The following is a 25,504-nucleotide window of genomic DNA, read 5'->3' as shown; positions in this document are numbered from 1 at the left end:
AAAAAAATAGTAACCCTTAAATAGTTCAAAACTTCTGCTTATTAAGTTCCATAAACCATTCTTTTATATAATTTTTATAATGATGTTCATGTTATCTTTTTAATTAAATAAATGATACCACTTTCATACAATAATGACAGTTTACTTTGATATTTTAACACTTGATTTTTCCCCCAAAATCAACTTGGTGTTAATTTTTACTCCACAGTCCATACATATTATTTCAATTTAGTCATAAATTACTTTAAAGTGACATAGACTATTTGTAAAAAAAAAAAAAAAACACTATGAACGAGTTAGAAAATGAAAGATATTTATTAGAATGACAGATAAAGAGATAAGAATTTCTTGTCCAAAAACAAAAAGTGACAAAAGATTATTAATTGAAGAGAAGAGACTAATATGAGATCTTTTTTATGAGTTTGATAAAATTAAAAAAATTAATTAATATATGAAGATGAAAATTGTATATTTGACATTGTTTTCAAAAGAGATGAAAGATTTTCCTAGACGCTTTAGAAATTAAAGTGATATGAAAGATTTAGAATGAAATATAATTTTTTAAAAACGGCAGCAAACGCCAAACACAATTGATTAAGTGAGTTGAATATGTAGTTTATGTTGTCGGAGTCTGTTTGAAGTCTCACATTGCTTAAATTTTTGTGACGTGAAGTGTATAAATATGCGAGGACAACCTCACCCCATGAGCTAACTAGAATGAGATCCAATCATATTTAACAAAGTGACATGAAATAACTTTGTAAAAAAATTGTGGGATTTGTTAAAATACAAATTTGCATCAACCACTATATTCTGAGAAAGTTATAATATTGACCACTTAGGGCCCGTTTGTTGCGCAGGATAGTATAGTGACAGGATAGGATATAAAACAGGATAAGGATAGGATATGATAACAGCAGGATAACAGTTATACTCAGTTATCATATCCTATGTTTGGTGCACACAGGATAACAAATATGATAACTATTATATTTTGTTTTTAATATATACTTGCTCATAATAATATGATAAGATATATAACATATTTAATTGACAAAATTACTCTTGTAAAACAATTGTTATTTTTTAAAATTATTTTACAATACTTTGAATTTTATAAATAAAAAATAAAAATAAGTAATCAAATAACTTTATATAATTTAAAATAAAAATCATGAGAAAATAATCAAGTTTAATTTTTTATATGAATCATGATCAAATAAATAACTCAATAATATATACATGTTAGATAAGCCAAATAAATATATGATATATCTCATACGTAAATAATAAAACTACTATTGCAAAAGAATTATATTTAATTTTTTATAAAATTTAAACTAATATCCCTATTTGTCAATTTTTTAATAATCATTTTACTTTAAAATATTGTAATTTTAGTAAAATTTTGATTTTTTAGAATATATAAATTACAAAATTACCCCTGTAAGAAAATCACATATATATTTAAAAATTAATTATTTTATTATTTATATTTTATTAATTTTATTAATTTTATTTTATGTATTTTAAAATATATTTTATAAAATAAATCAGTAATTTTTTTTTCTTCTTATCCTATCCTGCTGGTAACCCAGCTCAAATTCAGGATAAGAATTATAACTAGAGAGACAGGATAGGATAAGCTTCAGGATTAACTTATCATATCATGTTGTATCACCAAACACTGGATTGCGACAGGATATGATACAATTATCCTATCCTGTTTCTTATCCTGTGCACCAAACGGGCCCTTATATTATATGGATTGATAACAATAATATTTGAGGCTTTTGGAGAGATATATGTAGAAGGATCGTAAATTCATGGTAAAAGGTCATACAAAATAATCAAATAAAGTTCATTTCATTTTCATGCAGATAAGATGGGGATATAAAATAGTGTATTTCAAATTTAATTTCTTTTTACAGTGTATTTCAATTTTTAAAAAGTCTATATTTTGGGATCAAATGGCACTAATTAAGTGTCAAAGTTTTATTTGACAGCACCATTTACTTTTTTAATCTATAAAAATGTCCATATTTATTCACTTAAAAATATCACATGTGAGCTTCTCCTCACACCACGGAACTCTCTCCCTCAAACCTTATTTGTGGACCAATTGAGAAAAATATTGTCCCTAAATGTAAGTCACTTCAAATTACTACATGCATTTATTATTTTTTACAACCATAAATCTAATTAAATACTCCTTCCTATCCTATATATAAAAAACACTTTGGAAAAAAAAATTGTTCATTTCTATAAGAAACGCTCTTTAAATTTATTTTTTATTAAATAGATAATCTCTTATATACCGTTATTAAATTGTATAAAATGCAATTTATTCAAATGTTATACATTAATTACACAAACACATTGGAATAACACATAACATTTTAGAATTTTTAATAAAAAAAAGTCTTCTTGATATGTGTGTTTTTCTCAATGTGTTCCTTATATATAGGACCGGGGAGAGTATTGTATTTAGTAGCGCTCAACTTTCTTTGAATCTAACACTACTTTTTTTTCTATAGAAATTGCTAAATAATCTCCCGGACACTTGTTAAGTATATTAATATGAAAGTTTTACCTCGAAACTTATGTATTTAATACATTAAAAACATAAAAAGTTATCATTTTATCATTATATTTTTATTTTATTTTTTAGCATGTTTAACAAGTGCTCCTGGACACTGTTTATCCTGACTTTTTTATAATCTTTGAATATATATATATATATTTTTAATTTAAGACGTTATGATGCTGAAAACTAAGAATTGTTGACTTTGCTGTTGCACAATCTAATACTCCAAGGTTGAGTTGCTTGATAGTTGATTAGGTTGGCTTAGTGGCTATCTAGGCGGGATTAACATAATTTTGGCTGACTAATATGTAGCAATTTTTTCTCCCTTACTTAATATAATTTTCTTTAACTTTAATTATCACTAATAAAACTTCATTTCAATTGGGCTTCGGCCCTCTTTTGTATAAAAAAAAAAATAAAAAATTCACTTTCAATTATTGAATATTTTATGTATCCGATATATATTATCAAATATTAATTATTTAATAAATTTAAATATTTTTTTTATTATAATTAAGACTTGAGTAGTAAAAGATGCGGTTTGGTGGAGAGCTTAAAAGGGACTAAAGGTAGATTAGTTGAAATCTTATTTATGAAGTGGTTTCTTATTTTGACATAGTATTTTATTTTAAGATTTTTTTTTTTTTTGAAAAAACTAAATTAGCTCACTCAAATTGTCAAAAATAAATGAAAAATAATTACCCACCAAGAAAATTTTACCTAGTAATAACAAAATTCGGCATAAAATTCTTCATGAAACTAGTTTACCTTGCGGAATCCGATGAAAAATTCACATGAAAAATTAGGCAGATCGATTAACCATAATTTTGGTAGAAGAATATATGTATGCAAATTATTCATACAAAGTAATATAATAAATGATGATGTGATTTTTTATGAGATTAGGCGGGATTAGAGGTAAATTGAGTGGAGATAAGACCTAACCACACACTCTTTTTGTCTTTACTAAAAAAAAGCATAAGTTAAACGTTGCCATCATCACCATTAGTAAAACGTTGAAGTAAAGGAAAAGATTAACCCAGCTGAATAATGCTAGCAACACACTTTTTAATAAACATACTTCAACACACTCTCTTTTATTGATTGAAATTCACATAGGTCCCATAAAAAAATGTGGACCCATATATCTTTTATGGGACCCATATAAATTTTAATCAATAGAAGAGAGTGTGTTAGAGTGTGTTTGTTAAAGAGTGTATTGCTAGTACTCCTCTAACCCAGCTATATATATTGACCGAAAAAGTTTGGTGGCTCTTGAATCATTAATCTATCTTTGCCCTGTACTCTCTTCGTCCCAAAATATAAACAAAAGTTGGTCAACAAAAGTGAATGCATTGTTGTTTAGTAATTGTCAAACCTATCGTGTTGTGCCAGATGTAGTTACATCTGTCCATATTAAGGGGTAGTGACAAGTGTGTGAACATCTGTCTAGCTGAGTCAGTTAGTTAGTTAGGCAGTTACACATTATGTTAGGTTGTTACTTAGAGAGTAAGATACATTGTATAGCTTATAAATACAGATATATACTCCGGTTTTCAATATAGATCAGTATCACTCATCGTAACTCACGATTACTCTCAAATTAATAAAGAATTCTTTTTTCTCTCTTCTCCTTCATCTCTCTCAAATCACAAAGTGTGTGTATCTGATTTTGCTTCAACATTTTGTTACAACATGTATTTGGTCCAAATTTTTAACCAAATACATTAAGTTTTTGTGACTCATTTTTGTCTATATTTTGAGACGAAGGAGGTAAGTTGTAACATCTTCAAACTATTCTACTAGATTAGAACAACGTAGGGGAAATGCTCGGAAAAAGGAAAGAAAAATAGAATCATATATACACCAACTTACCTTTACACATATATTCTTTTATATTAGAATCTGCACCAATACCCTTATCAATAATAAGTACTTGTTGACATATTCAAGTATACTATAATTATAATAATAATTATTATTATTATGTTCTATAAAAAAATAATTATAAATCAAATAATTAAGCTTAAGTGGTTTTGTGAGTTTCCTTTATGATGAATTGTTTGGAAGAATTTGAGTTTGATTCAAAGGAACAAATCTTTACAATACTTTATTTACTTTCCAACCAAATTTCAATTTAGAAGAACCCGATCTTCTTTTAAAAATTAGAGGGTTAAATTTTTTAAATTTTTAATTTTATAATTATGTACAAAAATATAACTTGTTTACACATATTATAATTTTATTTCTTTAAAAAATTATTTGCTTTATAATGATTAAATAATAAATTAATATATAATTGTTAATGAACTATATTTAATAATAAGTTAATATATTATTGTGATTAAATAATAATAATAATAAGTTAATATATAATTGTTATATGCTTTAAAGAAATATATTTTTCACTCATAAATATAGTTAAAACAACACTTTACAAGAAAATAAAATTCTAATAAATATTAGTCGGTGCAATGCGTTTGTAGCTGAATTGTGGGGTGTGTTTGAAGGCTTCAATCTTGCTTTGTACAAAAGGTTTTAATAAAGTTGAGATTTGTGTGGATTCTAAAGTGATTATTATTGATATCATTCAGAACGGAGTAGGAGGAAGCGTCATGGGCAGAAGATTGGTGCAATGCATTAGACAAATGATGGAGCTTGATTGAGAGATTAAATTAACTCGTACTTTTTTTATAAAAAAAAACTTAACTCATACTTACTTAGAGGCAAATAAACATGCAAATGATTTAGCATAGTTATTATTTGGTTTAGAAGATGAGATTATTTATTTGGATGTTTACCAAATAAGCAAATATTGATGAGTGAGGAAGCCAATTGTGATTCTAATTGTGTGGTGCATGTTTCGAAGTTATACAGAATGTAATTGACACTTGTTTCTTGATTATGCGAGTATGTCTTGTTGGTGAAGTGTTAATTTGTCGATTGCCTTGCAAAATATAACGATCAATGCAGAAGATTTATTTATTTTTTTTTAATGTTTTTCAGGCACACAACAATTAGTTACTATTGCAATGAGACTTGGAGTTTATGGATGAAAAGAAACCAACAACTATGGGAAGCGAAATATGAAGGCATTGAACAAGTCGTGGGGAGAACAACACACATGCTACACTCGTGACAGCAGACACATTGTTCAACTCGGACGGAGCAACATAAAAAACAACATGATGTTTCGGTTGTTTCATGGTAATTAACCCCCACCGCTAAATTAATGCAGACCTCTTCATGACAGATTAAATGGTGGGTTTGAGAACTTGTCTTCGTGATGATACATACTATTTTATATCTATAGTGACAGCAAATGAAGATGTCGTTATGTCAGCATTAGAATCGAAAGCTTTGGAGCTTGCTTCAAAGTCTCCAATGGGTTGCTAATATGAGCTACTGAAAGGTAATCTTTAAGATTGATTGCAAGTTGGCTGGGGATGATGTTAACAAAGTTTAAATAAATCATTCTGAGTATGATTCGAATATTCAAAATATTAGACAACTATTAATTTCGAAGTTAGGTTTTTTTTTTTTTATTTGGATAAAACAATTGAAATTAGTTATTGTTGATGTTATTTATCACGTTTTAAATTTTCGTCACTCTCAATAGTATTTTCTAGTTTCGTCCATAATTATGTGACATTTTAATTGATGATGTGACATTGACATTATAAGATTGCCTAAGGGTCTGTTTGGTTAAAAAAAGAGGAGGGGAGGGGAGGGATTTTTAGGGAGGGGGAGGGAAGGGAATGAAATTTGACTCATACATGTTTGGTTCAAAAGAGGAGAGGGGAGGGGAGGTAGAAAATTTTAATTAAATATGTGTTTGGTTCACAAGGGGAGAGGAGAGATTTTATAACTAATTTACATTTTTATCCTTATAATCTTAAAACAATATCATAATAATAAATCATACCACAAATTTGGTAAAAAAATAAAATAAAAAGCATACACATGAATTGAGTTATATCTCTTCGACACAAATTAAACTATTTATTGATAGTAATTTTTCAACCAATCAATGTAATCCAATAAGACATTTATTAAATTAAATTCTACAAAAATATATAAAATAATTTATTAAGACAAATATATATCATACAATGTAATACACTAAAACAATAAATTATAATATATAGAATGTGAACCACAAGAACGGGAAAAAAAATTAAGTGATGAAATCAATAAACTACAAGCAAAGAAAAATAATGTGAGCATGTTAACAATAATAATTGAACAAGTGAGCTACAGGAACGAAAAAAAATAAAAAAATCGTAGGTATGTAATCGATTAAGTAGGAGAATGAGCAAAACAAAAAAGAAATTACCTATTATAACGGAAAAAAGAAATTACCTAATAAAATCTTAAAAAATACAATAAGGGTAATTTTGTAATTTTAAAATTGTATTGAGGATAATTTGGTTAATGTAATAAATATTAAAAGAGCTCCCCTCCCCTCCCCTCCAAATCCCCCCAATTTGGGGGGAAGCAAAAAGCGGGTTTAAGAGGGATTTTGCTCACCTCCTTTCACCACCTCTCCCCTCCTAAAAATTGAACCAAACACATTTCATTAAAATTTTCCCCTCCCCTCCCCTCCATTTACCTCGAACCAAACACATCCTAAGAGATATTATTTTCTATGTCATTATCATCATCATTGCATCATCATCATCATCAACAACATTGCAATAAGGCAAAGGTTTCTTCCAAAGATAATACTCCATCCGTCCCAAATTATAAGGGAAAATTGGTCAAAGAAAGTTGATGTATTTGGTTAAGAATTTGGACTAAATACATCAATTTTAGTTGACCAATTTTCCCTTATATTTTGGGACGGAGGGAGTACTTGTTAATTGCCATGTGAGAGTTAATTGCCATATTATTAAGCACTTATTATTTTTATTATTTCATTTTAATTTGTGTACTTGTGTTAATAAATAAATCATAAATGTCTTAAATTGAACCATTTCACCTTAATAACAATTTCATACATATTAATTTTCTTCCAAATATCGACTCAAATTGAACCATTTCAGCTTAATAATAATTTGAACAATTAAAATGTGATCAACTAAAAATTCAAACTACATTGGACCAAAAATAAAATAAAAATTCATAGTACCTACACGTGCCCACATAATAGGCCACAAAATTAGGCATCACAACCAATAGAATTCAAAGCCCCTAAATTTTAACCAAACCTAACAAAACCTCAAAAAAATGTAATAATAAAAAACAACCTTAATATTTGTAATTAAAAAACCTTAATTTTTGCTGTTTCTTTTTTATTGGCTCTCTCTCTCTCTCTCTCTCTCTATGAATATGAACTTTCCCTTCAAGTGAGGTTTTATTCTCTAATCTTCTAATATAAAGCAAAACTCACCACGTTTTATATACACTGTGAGTGAGTGATGAATCATGAATGACATGAAAGAGTTTTTTAGAGAGAGAGAGAGAGAGATTGCTGAGTGAGACAGCATTAACATTATTCTCACTTCCATTGAAATCTGGCACAATTCAAGAACAAAGGAGAAAAGTGTGAAGAGATCACAATCTACACTCAACATCAATCATTTTCTTGTTTCAACTCAACTCTCTTTATATAACTGGTTTTCTCTCTCTAAATCCATCATTTCCCAGAATCACAAGAACAAAAAAAATTGATTTTTTTCATGACCCTTTAATCTTTTAATGATATTAGAGTTATTAGTTTTGTTGGGCTGCTGAAATTTTCTTTCATTTATTTTCTTGTGATCTTGGCTTCATTTGGTGTTTTTTCATTTTGATTTAATATTTGAGATTGGTTTTGATAAATTCTGTCAATAAACAAGCATAGATTAGATACTCTTTTTGATGAAAATTTGAATAGGGTGTATCTATGAGTATGAGTATGAGCATGGAAATTTTGTTTTGATATGGTTTTGTATTGGACAATAAGTTTTATATTCATGTGTATGAGGTGTTATTTGAGATTTTGTTATCTATGAAGTTTAGTAGTAACAAGATCTTAGATTTGATTGGAATTTGGAAGAAGGGAGAGGGAGAAGGAGAGAAAAAAACTATGCAGTCTAGAATGGAGGAAGGGAAGGACCCTGTTGCAACAAGAGTCACACACTCTAGGCCATTTCCTTTGAGACTTTTGCAATTTTTCTTACTCTTTTTGGTTATTGGAATTGGTGGTTCATTTGTTAGCATGTACATGATTAGGCATTTTGGTATTCATAATGTGGCTTTCGTACAATCGTCGATTAAGCCTTGTTTTCAGAAGCCGGCGATTGTAGAGAATTGGTTTAAGCCTCCATCTAGTTTGTTGCATAATATGACTGATGAGGAACTCTTTTGGAGGGCTTCTTTTGTTCCGAGGATTAAGAGTTATCCTTTTAAAAGAACTCCTAAAATTGCCTTCATGTTCTTGACTAAGGGACCTTTGCCTATGGCACCACTTTGGGAAAACTTCTTTAAAGGACATCAGAAGCTTTATAACATCTATGTTCATTCACTGCCTTCTTACAATCCTGATTTTTTGCCGTCGTCAGTTTTTTACCGGAGACAGATCCCTAGCCAGGTATGAACTAGCTTTGATATATTATTAAGTTTGTTTTTTAATACGGCTCATGGTGTTAGGTTCTGTATGTATATGGTAATCATTAGGAAATTAATAGTATTATTTATGGATGTATTGCTATGTGTTGATTGATATGTTTTTCATTAAAAAATTTATAGTTTGAGCCTCATAATGTCAAGATTGGTATTGATTTTGAATGTTTTTGCACAAGAGTAAACGGCCAATTTAATCCCTAAACTATCAACCTGTCTCCAATTTAGTTCTGGAACTGTAGAAATATAATAAATAGTCGCTAAACTATCAATCGATCAAGTTAGTTCCTCGGATACTTAAAAAATAGGAGAGAGAATGATAGGTTAGCGACAATTTTGATGGATTATAAGTAGTTTAGGGATTTTTATTATATTTCTATAGTTTAGAGACTAAATCAGAGAAAATGTGATAGTTTAGGGACAAACTTTATGGTTTATTTGTTTGCACCAAGTGAGTAATGATCTGCAATTCTGCACAGGTGGCAGAGTGGGGAATGATGAGTATGTGTGATGCTGAAAGACGACTTCTAGCTAATGCGTTGCTTGATTTCTCAAATGAATGGTTTGTGCTTCTATCTGAGTCCTGCATCCCTCTCCAAAACTTCAGCATTATACACCGTTACTTATCGCGATCAAGGTACAGCTTTATGGGCGCATTCGATGAACCTGGTCCATATGGAAGAGGACGTTACGACGAAAACATGGAACCTGAAATCAACATGAGTGACTGGCGTAAAGGGTCTCAGTGGTTCGAAATTAACCGAGAACTTGCTGTTAGGATAGTTGAAGACATAACTTACTATCCAAAACTCAAAGAATTCTGCACACCACACAAATGCTATGTCGATGAACACTATTTCCAGACAATGTTAACCATTAATACTCCTCATCTTTTGGCGAACCGAAGCCTCACTTATGTGGATTGGTCAAGAGGTGGTGCTCACCCTGCTACCTTTGGAAAGGATGACATCAACGAGGAATTCTTCAAGAAAATTTTGCAAGAACAGACATGTCTTTATAATAACCAGCCAACTTCACTTTGTTTCATATTTGCAAGAAAATTTGCACCTAATGCTTTAGGTCCTCTTTTAGATATAGCTCCGAAAGTTCTAGGAATAGGAAAGTTGAAGCATCCTTGAAGGAGTTCCGAGCATGTTAGTTTTGCTATCAGCTTACTCCATTTTGATCGCGTGATTCATCTTCTGCTCAACCTGTTTTGCAGAAATTTTGATTTGCTCCTTCAGCGTTTAGGTGTGTAGGACATTGAATTTAAACCATATATTATACAAGTATCAGTCAAAATATAGACTAGCATTTTGTTGGATTACTTGTTAATCAAATAAATATTTTAGCTATCTTTTTGGAATATGTATTGCTGCCATTATGACAGTTATTTTTTCTGACCATTTTATGATCCATGTCTGTTACTTGGTTTGCCTTGCAACTAAAGCCAATGCCAGAGTTATGAAGCTTACTCAGAATTCAGAATTATAGTCTTGTTTGTTTCCTATTGTTTGTAGGAACAAGTATCATTCATTATGTTTTATGCACCTCATTTGGTCTTGATTTACCTTTCAGCAGTAATACTAGACTACTAGTGTCACTGTCCTGGCACATGAGGTTACTGGTGTTACCAGTGTCCTTAAATAAGTGATATTGAAGAATCTATTAAGGGGACGAAAGAGAAGATAATTAAATAAGAAACTCTTTTTACAGGTGATTTTAAACTTTTTTTTGGTATATATCAACCCAGCGAAAGGGGGTCCTAGTAATCTAGAGTTTGGTCGCGAGATAAGTAACGTTTGACCAAGAATTGTTTCCACCAGGAATCAAACTCAAGTTCTTTCAAATAATTCGTCCTAGGAGGAGCTCGTTAACCATTTGAGTTCAATATCTTAGTTGATGATTTTAAACTTTAAGCACCAATTAAGAATACATGAATGTAAATGCAATATATCTTCAAAGACAAGTGACATGCAATATAAATGCAACTTTATTATCAACTTGGCATATACTAACTATTTATTTTACTAGATAAAGTGAATGTACCCTTGTATGTTTGGTATCACTTATTCTGTAACAGAATTGATCTTTTATTATTATTATTATTATTATTATTATTATATATATTGACAAGGTAATGTAATATCCATACCAACACACTCAAGGAAGCATACAAAAGTTTGTACTATTAATCAGCATTGCACAGACAGTGCCCCACAGTCTTTAAAAACACTTAAACTAGAGTAGTGACAAAAGTTGTTAAGAGTCCTAATCTCACTCATTCTTTAGTTGCTAACCTCTATTTTAAGGACCATTTATTCCTTTACATATTCTGATCAACCTAATCATCAACAAGGGACAATTATCCTATATCAACTCTATTAATTATTACTTAATCCTTATTTAACCTTTCACTGATCCATTAGACAGACTCATTATCAAATTTATAACTATAACTTCTAACAACTCTAGTTGATAAAACTACCTTTTCATAAATAGTTAAAACTTAAAACTACAATGGTTCAAAAAAAAAGTTAAAACTACAACTATCTTCAAACCATTCAATCTCAGATTCTCTCTTATCTTTGACGCATTCAGTGATCGAAAATTGGATTCATCCAACGGCTAGATCGTTAGATGAATCCAACTATAGAGCACAACTGACCTCTAAACTATAAAATCTGCACATAATACAAATCCATTGCATTCACCTCAGCATAAAATTTGTGTATTGTAGCTTAAATATACAAATATGCGACAGTAAAAAGGAATGTGAGCATTAAGTTAGATCGACAACTATATTTGAAATTAATAAATTAGAGAGAATAAGAAAAACATCCACAAAAATGGAGAAAGATAAGGTGCTTATTAATGGACGAAGAGAAACTCTAACTTATATATGGCTAATGATTATTAACATTTATAATTCATCGCGATATTTTTTCTCAACACCAGGTACAATATCCTGCTGATGTTTTAGAAGATAACTAGCTGCTAATGATGCATGAAGTGCAGCTCCGTAAGGGAGTCCATCTTCATTGATTTTGAGATAAGGTGAGTGTAATGATGGCACAAACCGTTCATGTTCGGCATTCTTCATTCCAAGGAAGAAAAAGTAACCAGGTATGACCTCTTGATAGAATGAAAAGTCTTCAGCTCCCATGAATGGAGACATGGCACTTTCGACTTTATTGATACCTAGCATATTCACTGCCACATTCACAAAATGTTCATGCAAGTCGCCATTGTTTATAGTTGGAGGATAGAAAGGTTTCACTTCATCAAGGAAGTCCACAGTTGCATTGCACCTTTGCACAGCAACTTGCCCGATGATAACCTGCATAAGTGCATTAACCTTAGGGCACGTTTGGATTGACTTATTTTAGTTTATTTACTTGCATAAACACTTGTGAGACTGTTTGGGAGAGCTTATAGAAACAGCTTATGACATGTCCGTAAGCTCTCTATGATAGCTTATGAAAGCAACTTATAGCTTATATTGGAAACAATCTTTTGTTACAAAAAGAGTTTATACATAAGCACTTGTATGATAAGTGCTTATATTATAAGCGTTTAAGTTGTTTTGTCCCTATGAAGATTGAATGAAAAATACAGTATAAGTGCAAACATCTCTTTTGTTGCAATAGAAGCTCATGAGCTTATGCAGAAAGGGAAAGATGCAGAAGGCTCCAACTTGCAAAAATTAAGACATCAATAATGTCACTTTATGGAGAGATCATTACTTTCAGCTTTTTCATTTCCATTACATACCTGCTCAATCCGCTGTTTCAGTTGGTTGAAGCTTTGTTTAGAAAAGGCTCGGAAGGTGCCACCAATTGTGACAGAATCTGGAATAACATTGTATGCACTACCTCCTTGGCACTTTCCAATCGTCACAACCTGTGTGAACATGTGTTATGTAACGAAGACATGAGGGATTGTATCGCCTTCAACAAGCACGACTTTCATATTTTTAAGTAATCAGAAAATTTTCACAAATAAAAATGCTCTGACACACATCCTATATATCCCTCGATTATCATTAAAAGCTTGTTTTATAATTGTATTCTTCTATGTCATCTTTTTTGTTGTCAATGATACTAAATTGCAGTTGTGGTTATGCTGCAATCTTTTATATAGTGGTAAAATACAGGAAAATGTGGCTGATGCGGCCACAATCATTTATGCTATAATGTTTAATTAAGTTATTTATCCAAACAAGGCCTAAGTATGAAATAAGTGTAAATAAGTAGATAATAGGAAGGGAAAATGAAGAATCGGCAAAATGTACCTGTGAGTCTAAAGGATCAGCCTCGCGAGAAACAAGGTGTTGTAAACTAAGAATGACATTGGAAGCTGCCAATATAGGGTCGATAGACTGTTGAGGAATAGCTGCATGACCACCCTTTCCACTTATTTTTGCTTCAAAGAAGCCACTTCCAGCCAATATTGGACCAGACTTAGAGGCCACTTCACCTATTGGTAAGTCAGGAGCAATATGTAGTCCAAATATAGCGGTAACATTTTCTAATGCTCCAGTGTCTAAAATTTTCTTAGCCCCTCCACCTCCTTCCTCTGCTGGTTGGAAAACAAGAACAACAGTTCCCTTGTTTAGTCAACAAAATGAAGAATTTATCAGTAATCCATGAGAGTATGAAGACTAAAATAACAGGACAATACACAGAAAAGTAGCAGATATGTGCTCTACGCATTGACACAGACACAGATACCATCATGACATTGCTACTGACACGTAGACACTGATAATAATTTAAGAAAAAAAAATGACTTAATGTAACCATATGTATTGGTGTCGAGTATCGAACACACTTTCAATTTGAAGTGTCGGTGCTATCTAGATATATGGTAAATGATAGAATGATAGAATGATTCTAATTTACAAAAGTTGCATCACAAAAGATATAGCAGTTTTCCCATAATTTGCTACTAATATGGTCCAAACCAAAGAAATAAGTCTCACTTTGACATTTTTGGACTTAATTCAAATAAAAAGTATGAAATCATCAGAAAGACTAAATTTCTTGAGTTAATGACAATTTGGACAATAGAGTAGTAGATACAATTTTAATTTGCAACGGAATCGGTTTAAAAAACAAAGCAAAATATTTTTTTATCGTTCTTAACCCTTTAATTCTTATAGGGGGAAGAAACTCTAGTAATCCGGTCCAGAGAGTAAATAAAGTTTGGCTAATGATTTTTCTAGCCAGGGATCGAACATGGCTGCTCCCAATCCGTTCAACCTTAACCGAAACTCATTAACCACTTGGTTAAGCAGAAAATTATCACACACCTGTATCTCTTTTTCATGCTGTTTAAGAATCTTTGCAGCACCAAGTACCATGGTAACATGAGCATCATGACCACACGCGTGCATCTTTCCGGCTACTTTACTCTTATGCTCCCACTCCACCATTTCCTATGATTTTAACACAATAATAAATCAATAATGACCATTTTACAACTATCCTTGACACAATTCAAACTCATCACTTCGCAAGGCTAAGCTCTTACCACTGGGCGCGCTATCACCTCATGTGTCATACACAAAATTACATAACCCTTTGTTATTTTAACCCCATACATATAAAGGGAAAAGCTAACATGTGCCCTTAAGCACTTGTTAGTATACTATAGATAGTAATTTTGCATTAAAAGTTGTGCATTTCATATCTTTAACATGTGCCCTAGGGCACATGTTAGCATGACCCATATATAAATTAGAACATAGAACCATCTCATAAAACTATTGAATTAACCATTTTGATGGTTTAAGGAAAATAACATAGATGAATCTAATATAATATAATTAACCTGCATAGGAAGAGCATCCATGTCAGCTCTTAAAGCAACAAAAGGAGAGGATCCAGTTCCTATGAAACCAATGACACCAGTGATTGCAACTGGATGTTTATAAGGTATGTCCATTTTATCTAATTCTGATCTTATCAGTTCACTTGTTTCAAATTCTTGATAACCCAATTCAGGATTCTCATGAATTTTCCTTCTGATATTGATCATCCAATCAAAAACCTCAGAACTCTTGGCACTGTCAAGAAAATTGTTGAATGAAGAATCATCTGTTGATGATGAAATTTGTGTTGTAGTAAAGACATGTAACATGAATATGATGATGGAAAAATGGAAACATTTGAAGGAACAAGACATGGTTTGTTTTGGTGATGATGAATTGCAGTAAAAAAATTTGTGTTTGTAAGATGAAGTGGTTGGCTTTTCAATGATTCTAACTTCCAGCGACTTGGAGCGTTGTCCCACTCATGATTATTCTCGGGTGAATAAATATCTGAATTTGCATTATTCACATTTTTTTCATGCTCTCTCCACTCAAACTAAATTAAAAGGTGAATAAATGGAGTGTCTCGGATTTGAACCCGGAGTCCTACAGATATAATGTGATATCTCTACCAATTAAGTTAAACTTACGGGGTAAATTTGTGATTTTTAAGAAAATCATTGGTTTGGTTAATTTTAGGGTAAAATTACAGTGTTTAAGTTTCTTTCATATAGATTAATTAAGACAAAAAATACATTATACATGAATGATTAAGCATAACAATTTTATGTCTGCTAAGCTCAGTTTAGTTGATAGAGCTATTATATTGGAGTATATTTGTAAGGGCTGAGTTCAAATCTCTCACACTCCACTTATATATATATATATATATATATATATATATAGGAGGGTTATATTGACTCCAAGAGTAAGTTATAAAAGCTACTCCAAATCATGGCCTTTGATTTTAATTTCAATTAATGGCTAAGATTGATTGATCATAAAACACAAAGTGAGACTTATTTTTTTTATTGTATTGAAATATTATCAAAACATACCTTAAATAGAAGAAAATGAATCAATTATAATCATCAATTGAGACTTTTTTGTTTTTTATTTGATGATATTGAGACTTATTTTTTTATCACACGGGAAAACAAGGATTCCACATACTCTGAAATGGTGTAACACTAATCGTTTGACAATCCTGCTTCTTTTCATACAATTTTTTACGGTATGCTTCTTTTCTTTTCAATTTTACAAGTGTACCATTTTTTTTTTGTGATGTATGTTTTTTTTTTTGTTACAATATTCTCTTTGCTCGTACTTTTCTTTTCTTGTTATTAGTTCGATATTTTTTGTTTTCTTTTTTTACAAATTTGAACAATAGGTTAATTTAATAATGGCTTAAATGCAGTTTTACCCCTCCTATTTTGAAAAATGCGGAATTTTACCCCCCTATTTTAAAATGCGGAATTTTACCCCCCCTATTTTATAATTTGTTGGATTTTGCCCCCCACCAAAATTTTGCACAAAATCTGCTTTTGAGCCTCAAGTTCAAAGCTACGCACAGAACTCAATTTGGATCAATAATTCACCAAACTGGTACCGAAACGACCGCAATCGAGTTAGTTTTCCACAGAATCAAACTCCACTAAATTTGGAGTTACAGAGAGAGATTAATTACTGTTTTAGTGAAGGTCTGTTCAAATTAATTATCGTATGAAACTACTACTGGTATTCTCGTCATTCCTCTCACCCTGTAGCTCATTTTTTAATACTATTTACATGTATGGAAATCTAACGAAATTACCCTTGTTGGCATTTCAATTTCGTCGAATTTGGAGTTACGATGTGTTCGGTAGACGATGTTGAATTTGAAGATCACAAGTAGATTTCTGCAGAATTAGTAATTGGACAGACCTTCACTAAAACGGTAATTAATCTCTCTCTGTAACTCCAAATTTAGTGGGGTTTGATTCTGTGGAAAGCTAACTCGATTACGGTCATTTCGGTAGCCATTTGGTGAATTATGGATCCAAATTGAGTTGTATGCGAAGCTTTGAAGTTGTGACTCGAAAGCAGATTTTTTGCAGAATTTTGGGGACATACCTTCACTAAAACAGTAATTAATCTCTCTTTTTAACTCCAAATTCAGTGGGGTTTGATTATGTGGAAAGATAACTCGATTACGGTCATTTCGGTAGCTGTTTGGTGAATTATGGATCCAAATTGAGTTGTATGCGAAGCTTTGAAGTTGTGACTCGAAAGCAGATTTTTTGCAGAATTTTGGGAGACATACCTTCACTAAAACGGTAATTAATCTCTCTTTGTAACTCCAAATTCAGTGGGGTTTGATTATGTGGAAAGATAACTCGATTACGGTCATTTCGGTATCCTTTTGGTAAATTATTGATCAAAATTGAGTTGTGTGCGAAGCTTTAAAGTTGTGACTCGAAAGCAGAATTTTAGGGGGGCAAAATCCAACAAATTATAAAACAGGGGGGTAAAGTCCGCGTTTTAAAACAGGGGGGGTAAAATTCCGATTTAATCAAAATAGGGGGGGCAAAACTGCATTTAAGCCTTTAATAATTTAATTTGTAATGATTTTGTTGAAGAAACAAACAGGTTTGAAGAGATTCCATGTAATATGTCGGTAGAAGTGGAAATATCTCATGAAAATATTTCAACAGGTTCTTATCCTAATGTTAACGAGGAATTAAATAGTGAACCTTATATTGGGATGGAATTCAAAACTGTTGAAAAAGTTAGAGAATTTTACAATTCATTTGCTAAAAGATTGGGTTTTGGAGTACGCGTTCGTTCAACAAAACCAAAAAGAGCTATTTTGGTATGCTGTAATGAAGGTCAACATATGATGAAAAGTTCTAGAAACAAAGAAATCCAATATGACACAAATCAAGCTAAAAGAAAGTGTTCAACTCAAAGAAGTGGTTGTCAAGCTTCACTTATTGTTTCAAGAGGTACAACAGAAGGCAATTGGATTATATGTTCATTTAATAATGATCATAACCATGACATGGTTAGCCCTAGAAGCGTGTCTTATATGAGATGTCATAAAAGGATGAGCACTGCTGCAAAAAGTCTTGTTGAACAATTTAGTGGTTATGTTAAACTCTTTAAACATGGAGTTGATTATTTGATGAATTTGTCATTGTTACTATAAGAACATGTATCGCTTTTGTTTTTGTTCAAGATCAATGATTTGTTTCTATGGAATCATTCGTATTCTGGGAAAAGCTGAATATAGCGAACAACTTCACGAAAATATCTCGAACATATTATTATTAGTAGAAACACTAACTTTTTCTCTTTCTTTTCCCCTTCAAACACCACCATTTTTCATCCAGTTTCTATCACTTTTAATTCTTAATCATCTCTACTCTAGTGACTAGTTGAAAAATAATACAAGTGTACTCACCTCTTCCATTAAATTGTGTCCTCTTCAATAGATGAGAGGGTGATGAAGTCACATCCTAGAGAAGGGTTTGGATTTGATTATGGTGCATTCTGTTTCCAGCAATAAAAGAAGAAGAAAGAGGGTGGAGACCAAACACTGTCCAAGCTTGTTTTCACGTTTCAACTTCGCGTTTCTCGTTAAATTACTTTTCTTAGGATTAATCATTTTCCAATTTTGTATGCATAAAAAAAAAAAAGGAGGATCTTATTTTGACAATTAATGATTATAATTAATTCATTCTTTTCAATTTGAAGAATGTTTTGATAATGTTCATTTTTCAGTGTGATCAAAAAATAAGTCTCACCCAACTAATTATTATGAATCAATCTTAGCCATTAATAGAAATTAAAATCAAAGGCCATGATTTGGAGTAACTTTTATAACTTACTCTTGGAGTCAATATAACCCTCCTCATATAGATATATATATATATATATATATATATATATATATATATATATATATATATATATATATGGGAGAGATCATATTAAACTGGTGTAACAGTAATGTTACACCGCTCAATAACGCTTCAACGAATACAAATTTTATAAAATCCACCGTTGGATTGAAAGTTTATATCATATAGATCATTCATGTTCAATTCTATAAAAATCTAAAATCATTTGATATGTTATTGAGATTAGTCAAGCTTAACGGTATTCAATAAAAATACAAAGCGTTAATCTTGATCGGTCTCGATAACATATCAAACGATTTTAGATTTTTGTAAAATTGAACATGGATGATCTAAATGATATAAACTTTCAATCCAACGGTGGATTTTGTAAAATTTGTATTCGTTGAAGCGTTATTAACATTACTCAAATGTTACACCGATGTAATTTGATCCCTCCCCATATATATATATATATATAACAATTTTACCATTATATTGGAGTATATTTGTAAGAGCCAGAGTTCAAATCTCATACACTCCACTTATCAAAAGAAAAAGTATAACAATTTTACAGTTTTATTTTCTAAAGCGACAATTCTTTTGCAACGAAGCGATGATTACTAGTATAAAATACTCTCATTTTCTTCTTTTTTTAATGTACCAAAAAAAACTTTTTTTTTTTGTCCAGTCCCTTTGACCTCTAATTTGTTCATTCTCATAAATAAATTTAAAAAAAAAAAAAAAAAACACTATAACTGAAGTTGTCTTGTCTTACTATTTTTTAGCAAATTAAACACACCCTTATTGAGTCGGAGAAAAACACATGTGACATTATTATGAGACGAACGGAGAACATTAGAGTTTAAACACAATACAATTATAGCTTTTAAAAGAAATATATTTCCACCTTCCCTAACTATAAGCACAAATTTGACAAAAAATAATAAAACTTGTGCCTAAATGCAACTCTATTTTTCAATTTCTAGATACATTTCTTTTCCAATAAACCCATAGTTAATACCTTCTTTGTCTATTGGAGTAAGCGCAGGAAAAGTTGTCGATGCATTGTAGTATTCACAACGATTTAGTAACTTCAGTACTGGTTAATCTCTATAAAATAAATGGATGAACAAATTAATAATGTAGTTTTCTCCCTATGTATATAAGTCAGTGAGGACCAAATCTACATTATTGAGAATATACATTAATGAATCTTGTGGTCCTCCTTTCCATTAAGTGTAACCAAATCTTCAAAACCTTTTGATTTGATTCATATAAATATATTATGAGGACCTTTATCAATTCTTTTTTGTGCATGGACATCATGTTAAATGCAACCAAATCTTTATAGCTTATGCTATGCCTCAACTATTACTCATAAATCCAATAGTGAATGAGTTTGCTTGGTTGCCAAAGGCTATATAGTTCTAATCCGCCTAGCCAAGTTATAGCCTTTTTTAGTGTCCTAGGCCGGTCCAATAGACTGAAAGCAAGGAACTTCACTCTAGGGAAGTAATGAAGGGTAAATAGAGTAGATAAGAATGGGCGTCGTTAGCAGGCTAGACAGATATTGAATGAAGAAAGAGATGCCTCGGCTTTCATAGGAGTTGGAGTACCATCGAAACACATCGTTCTAGTTTTTACAAACGCACCTTGATCATCTCGGATGCACATTCCAATTCCAAATTTTTGTTGGTCGTTGAAGCTGCGTCAATATTGCATTTAACCTCCCCTTCCATAGAGGGCTACCAACGTGCTGCTTTTTCATTAGGAATGCTAGCTGCTGCACCTTCTTTCTATGTTTATGACTTACTCCTTGCTGGAAATACAAATCCCTCAATATGCATTTTAATATTGATTAAAAGAATGCTCGAAATATAGATGCGAATGGGATACTAACTATTCAAGAAAACTCTAAGAATTGAAATAAAATTTGTCTGAACTCATAAACTCACTAATCTATAATTCATCATGATATTTGCCCTCAACACCAGGTACATCATGCTCATGTTTTAGTAGATAACTAGCTGCTAAAGATGCATGAAGTGCAGCGCCATAAGGCAGTCCATCTTCATTGATTTTGAGATAAGGTGAGTGAAACGACTCGGCCTCTTTATCCGAGGCATTCTTCACTCCAAGGAAGAAGAAGTAACCAGGTATGACCTCTTGATAGAATGAAAAATCTTCAGCTCCCATGGATGGTGTCATGACACTATTAACTTTATCGATACCAAACATATTCACCGCAACATTCACAAAATGCTCATGCAGTTCACCGTTGTTTACAGTTGGAGGATTGAAAGGTTCCCATTCTTCAAGAAAGTCCACAGTTGCATTGCACCTCTGCACAGCAGCTTGACCAATGATAACCTGCATAAATAAATCAGCATTAGTCCTACCAAGATTTCAGTGAAAAATACAAAATAAGTACAAACATCGTATTTCTTACAATAAAAACTCGCTAGGTTATGTCGAAAGAGAACGTATTATGGGGTATTGGGGTATGTATTGAAAAGAGTGAGGCCTTGTTTGGATAAAAAAATTAATTAAGTGCTTATAGCACAAGCTCTCATCATATAAGTGCTTATGTATAAGCTATATCTATAACAAAAGGTAACATGAAGTCAAACTGTTTTCATATAAGCTAATTATATTAACTATCCTGGAGAGCTTATGGACACATCATAAGTTGTTTCCATAAGCTCTACTAAACAATCTCACAAGTGTTTATACCAGTGAAACTCAAATAAACCAATTGAAATAGTCCCTAGATGTATGCGACTTTACAATAATCTAACAGGTTATTTTCAATATTGCAGTGACCAATGAGCCATAAGGCAACAGCCTTCTAGCAAAATTGTCACCTTATTTTCACCTATACAAGAATTTGAAAACAGAAAACAAAGTAAAACTGATGTGGCCGTTTTTAAATGAAAATTGAAAACACTAAATGATAAAAGAAAATATTCTCTCAAACCAAACAAGCCATTAGTGTTCCAAATTTATGTTTTTTATGCACTAATCTTAGTTATGTTGACTAATCATTCATATGAAAATAAAAACATGATGTTATTGCAGTAAACTCAATCAGTATATAAGTTATCGTCGTTTATAAGATTATTTTATGCTGATTTGTATACTACAGGAGAGATCAATAATTTCAGATTTCACTTTATGCATTCAAACTGAATTTATTCATTTTCATTACATACCTGCTCAATCCGCTGTCTCAGTTGGTTGAAACTTTGTTTAGAAAAGGCTCGGAAAGTGCCACCAATTGTGACATAATCCGGAATAACATTGAACGCACTACCTCCTTCGAACTTGGCAATCGTCACTACCTGTGGGAACATGTGTTATGTAAGGAAGACAAGAGGATTGTATCGCCTTCAACACTGATAATTTCTTAAAACAAAATTATGTCAAACTATCGCTATGGTGAAAAGGCTCTAACAAGTTTTCCACTTTAAGCAAATGAAACAGGTGGAATTTTTCCATGAATAGGTTGCTACATAAGCTCTTATATGTTTCTTTTACTTCTTGCTCTTTCTGATATCCAAATATAGCTTATAAGTAAACATGTAGAAGGCATGCTGATTGCTTACGATTCTTATGGATTCAAGAATATCATGCAAACTTATTGATTTTAGCAAGTAAATAAGACACTGTTTGGAAGAGCTTACGGAAACAGCTTATGACATGTCTATAAGCTGTTTTAACCTTTTGAAAAAAGTTTGACTTTATTCATCTTTAGTTATATAAACCATTTATGCTATAAGTGTTGTATATTCAAACTGGACCTAAGTGTGAAATAAGTGGATAACACGAAGGGAAAATGAATAATCAACACTATTTACCTGGGAGTCTAGAGGATCAGCCTCGCGAGAAACAAGGTGTTGTAAGCTGATAATCACATTGGAAGCTGCCAATATAGGGTCTATAGACTGTTGAGGAATAGCTGCATGACCTCCTTTTCCACTTATTTTTGCTTCAAAGAAGCCACTTCCTGCCATTATCGGACCAGACCTAGAGGCCACTTCACCTATTGGTAATTCAGGATCAATATGCAATCCAAAGATAGCTGTAACATTTTCTAATGCTCCAGCATCTAAAATTTTCTTAGCCCCGGCACCTCCTTCCTCGGCTGGTTGAAAAACAAGAACAACAGTTCCCTTGCTTAGACAACAAAATAAAGAATTTATCAGTTATCCATGAGAGGATAAAGACTAAATAACAAGATAGTGCATAGAAAAGTAGTAGACACGAGCTATAAAGCATTGAGACGGACAGGGCATTATCACGACACTGAAACCAACATATAGAAGTGACATATGAACCTGTGTTGAAAGGAGCATCATACAAAAGGAGCAAATAAATGAAACTGAAAAAAAGAAGCAAATACAAAAGGTCACACACTTGTATGTCTTTTTCATGCTCTTTGAGAATTTTTGCAGCAGCAAGTAACATAGCAACATGAGCATCATGACCACATGAGTGCATCTTTCCAGGTACTTTACTCTTATGCTCCCATTCCACCATTTCCTAAGGTTTAAACATCACAACAAATCAAAATTATATAAATAGAAAACAAAATTTGAGCAAAGACAAACAGAAATACAAAAGCCTTTGTTTATAACTCGATTTTCTAAGCATCGGTTAGGTTTAATATAAAAACCTGCATAGGAAGAGCATCCATATCAGCTCTTAAAGCAACAAAAGGAGAGAATCCAGTTCCTATGAAACCAATGACACCAGTGATTGCAACTGGATGTTTATAAGGGATATTCATTTTATCCAGTTCTGATCTTATCAGTTCACTTGTTTCAAATTCTTCATAACCCAATTCAGGATTCTCATGAATTTTCCTTCTGATATTGATCATCCAATCAAAAATCTCAGGACTCTTGGCACTGTCAAGAAAATTGTTGAATGAAGAATCATCTGTTGATGATGAAATTTGTGTTGTAGTAAATACATGTAATATGAATATGATGATGAAAAAATGGAAACATTTGAAGGAATAAGCCATGGTTTGTTTTGGTTTGTGATGAAAATCAATTATGTATTGATGACAGTAAAAATGCTGTTTATGTTTGTAAGATGATGATGAGTAGGTGCCTGGTTCTTCAATTGATTCTAATTTCAATTGGAACCTCGTCTGGCCGTCCCTACATTTTACATGCAACGTCCCAACCAATTAAGATATTTAATTATTATTATTTTGACATAAACTATTTAATTATTTTATTTAGGTAGCTCAGTCTAATGTTTCGTTTTGCAATAAAAAAAAGTGTAATGTTTTGTTTTGACAGTAACCTATTTCCTAAGTGTGCCTAATTTATAGGAGATATTTAATTATTGATTTAAGCTCTGTTTGATTCGAAGTAGATGGAGGGGGAGAGAATGTGAGAGAATATTTATATCTATATCTAAATTTATATTTATTTATATTATATACTATATATATAAAGAGAATACTTGAGTTTGGTGTGGACTTTTCATAATATCAACAATACCCTTGATTCTTTTAATAGCAAAACAAACATTTTATTAACAAACTCACCATAACATAGCACATTTATTTTTAGTAACAAAAATCTTTTATTAACAAACTCAACATAACATAATGCTTTTTTTTTATGACATAAGTTAGACACAACGCGCCTGTCTGACCCGCTAGTTTTTAATTTTTAATAAAGGTTAATTTTGGTAGAAACTCTCAAATATCTCAAATATATATTTTTTTTTAGAAACTCTCTCAAACCCTAAGGGTCTACAAAAAAATCATTTGAGATATTTGAGAGTTTCTACAAAAAAATTATATTTGAGAGAGTTTAAAAAAAAGTATATATAATATTTGAGAGAGCTTCTAAAATAATAATAATATCTGAGATATTTGAGAGTTTCTACCAAAATTATCCTTTATTAAAAATATTCTCTCTCCTCCCTTCCATCTACTTCGAACAAAACAGACCTTAGTCTTCTAAACGTGTACAATATTTTCCTTAAATTTCTCACGCTAGTATAAACATCGTATATTTTATATACATGTCAGTACAGTGTTAATTGTCTTATTATTGTAATTGTTAATTGTTATTTTTAATTAATTTTAGGTAGTTTTATTATTTTATTTATTTTTTTAGTTTTTTTTTTTTTTTTGTGAATTATTTTTTAGTTTAGTTTATTAGATTAGATTATTATTTATTATACTTTGTTGAAATTTATTTTCAATTGTGAATGGATATACAATGTTGTAAATAGGATTTTGTATTTTTAAATTACTCCATCAACAACTAATATTTGGGAATTATGGAAGCTGCGCTTGAGGCTGTTATGATTGCAACTGGAGCCTTTGACGTAGTTCACAAAGCGACCTCAAAGACTTCAACCATGCAAGCTTATTATCCTTGGATTGCTTTTGTTCTGGATCGGCTAAAGCCCAACATACGAAAAAGTCCATCAAAATGGGATAAAGATAATCATGTGGCAAAACGACCATGACAAACACACGAACGAGCACAAACTAAAGGTGAAGAGCCTAAACCGTCCTCAAGTGCTCGTACAAAGGATAATACATGTGTTATCTGTGGCTGATCCACTCCACGTGGGGACCCC

General features: G+C 31.4%; 4 protein-coding genes across 4 annotated transcripts; 2 read left to right on the top strand and 2 right to left on the bottom strand.

Moving 5' to 3' along the window:
* Nucleotides 1-7,869: 7,869 nt before the first annotated feature.
* On the top strand, nucleotides 7,870-10,743 carry LOC123883368 (glycosyltransferase BC10-like). Its single transcript, XM_045932142.1, has 2 exons — nucleotides 7,870-9,161; nucleotides 9,673-10,743. The coding sequence occupies exons 1-2, from the start codon at nucleotides 8,580-8,582 to the stop codon at nucleotides 10,330-10,332; spliced, it is 1,242 nt and encodes a 413-aa protein (XP_045788098.1). The 5' UTR covers nucleotides 7,870-8,579; the 3' UTR covers nucleotides 10,333-10,743.
* Nucleotides 10,744-11,952: 1,209 nt separating this feature from the next.
* On the bottom strand, nucleotides 11,953-15,594 carry LOC123883366 (IAA-amino acid hydrolase ILR1-like 4). Its single transcript, XM_045932141.1, has 5 exons — nucleotides 15,029-15,594; nucleotides 14,508-14,633; nucleotides 13,488-13,802; nucleotides 12,968-13,096; nucleotides 11,953-12,533 (listed from the first exon to the last, which is right to left on the bottom strand). The coding sequence occupies exons 1-5, from the start codon at nucleotides 15,380-15,382 to the stop codon at nucleotides 12,117-12,119; spliced, it is 1,341 nt and encodes a 446-aa protein (XP_045788097.1). The 5' UTR covers nucleotides 15,383-15,594; the 3' UTR covers nucleotides 11,953-12,116.
* Nucleotides 15,595-17,658: 2,064 nt separating this feature from the next.
* On the top strand, nucleotides 17,659-18,195 carry LOC123886791 (protein FAR1-RELATED SEQUENCE 5-like). The gene has a single exon (XM_045936076.1). The coding sequence runs from the start codon at nucleotides 17,659-17,661 to the stop codon at nucleotides 18,193-18,195; it is 537 nt and encodes a 178-aa protein (XP_045792032.1).
* Nucleotides 18,196-19,695: 1,500 nt separating this feature from the next.
* On the bottom strand, nucleotides 19,696-24,048 carry LOC123883364 (IAA-amino acid hydrolase ILR1-like 4). The gene is made up of 5 exons (XM_045932140.1): nucleotides 23,565-24,048; nucleotides 23,306-23,431; nucleotides 22,747-23,061; nucleotides 22,102-22,230; nucleotides 19,696-21,259 (listed from the first exon to the last, which is right to left on the bottom strand). The coding sequence occupies exons 1-5, from the start codon at nucleotides 23,916-23,918 to the stop codon at nucleotides 20,849-20,851; spliced, it is 1,335 nt and encodes a 444-aa protein (XP_045788096.1). The 5' UTR covers nucleotides 23,919-24,048; the 3' UTR covers nucleotides 19,696-20,848.
* Nucleotides 24,049-25,504: the final 1,456 nt, after the last annotated feature.

This window comes from Trifolium pratense, linkage group LG5, assembly GCF_020283565.1.
Source record: "Trifolium pratense cultivar HEN17-A07 linkage group LG5, ARS_RC_1.1, whole genome shotgun sequence".
Classification (NCBI taxonomy): Eukaryota; Viridiplantae; Streptophyta; class Magnoliopsida; order Fabales; family Fabaceae; genus Trifolium; species Trifolium pratense.
The sequence above is the reverse complement of the archived record's forward strand: the minus strand, read 5'-3'. Positions and strand labels throughout refer to the sequence as shown.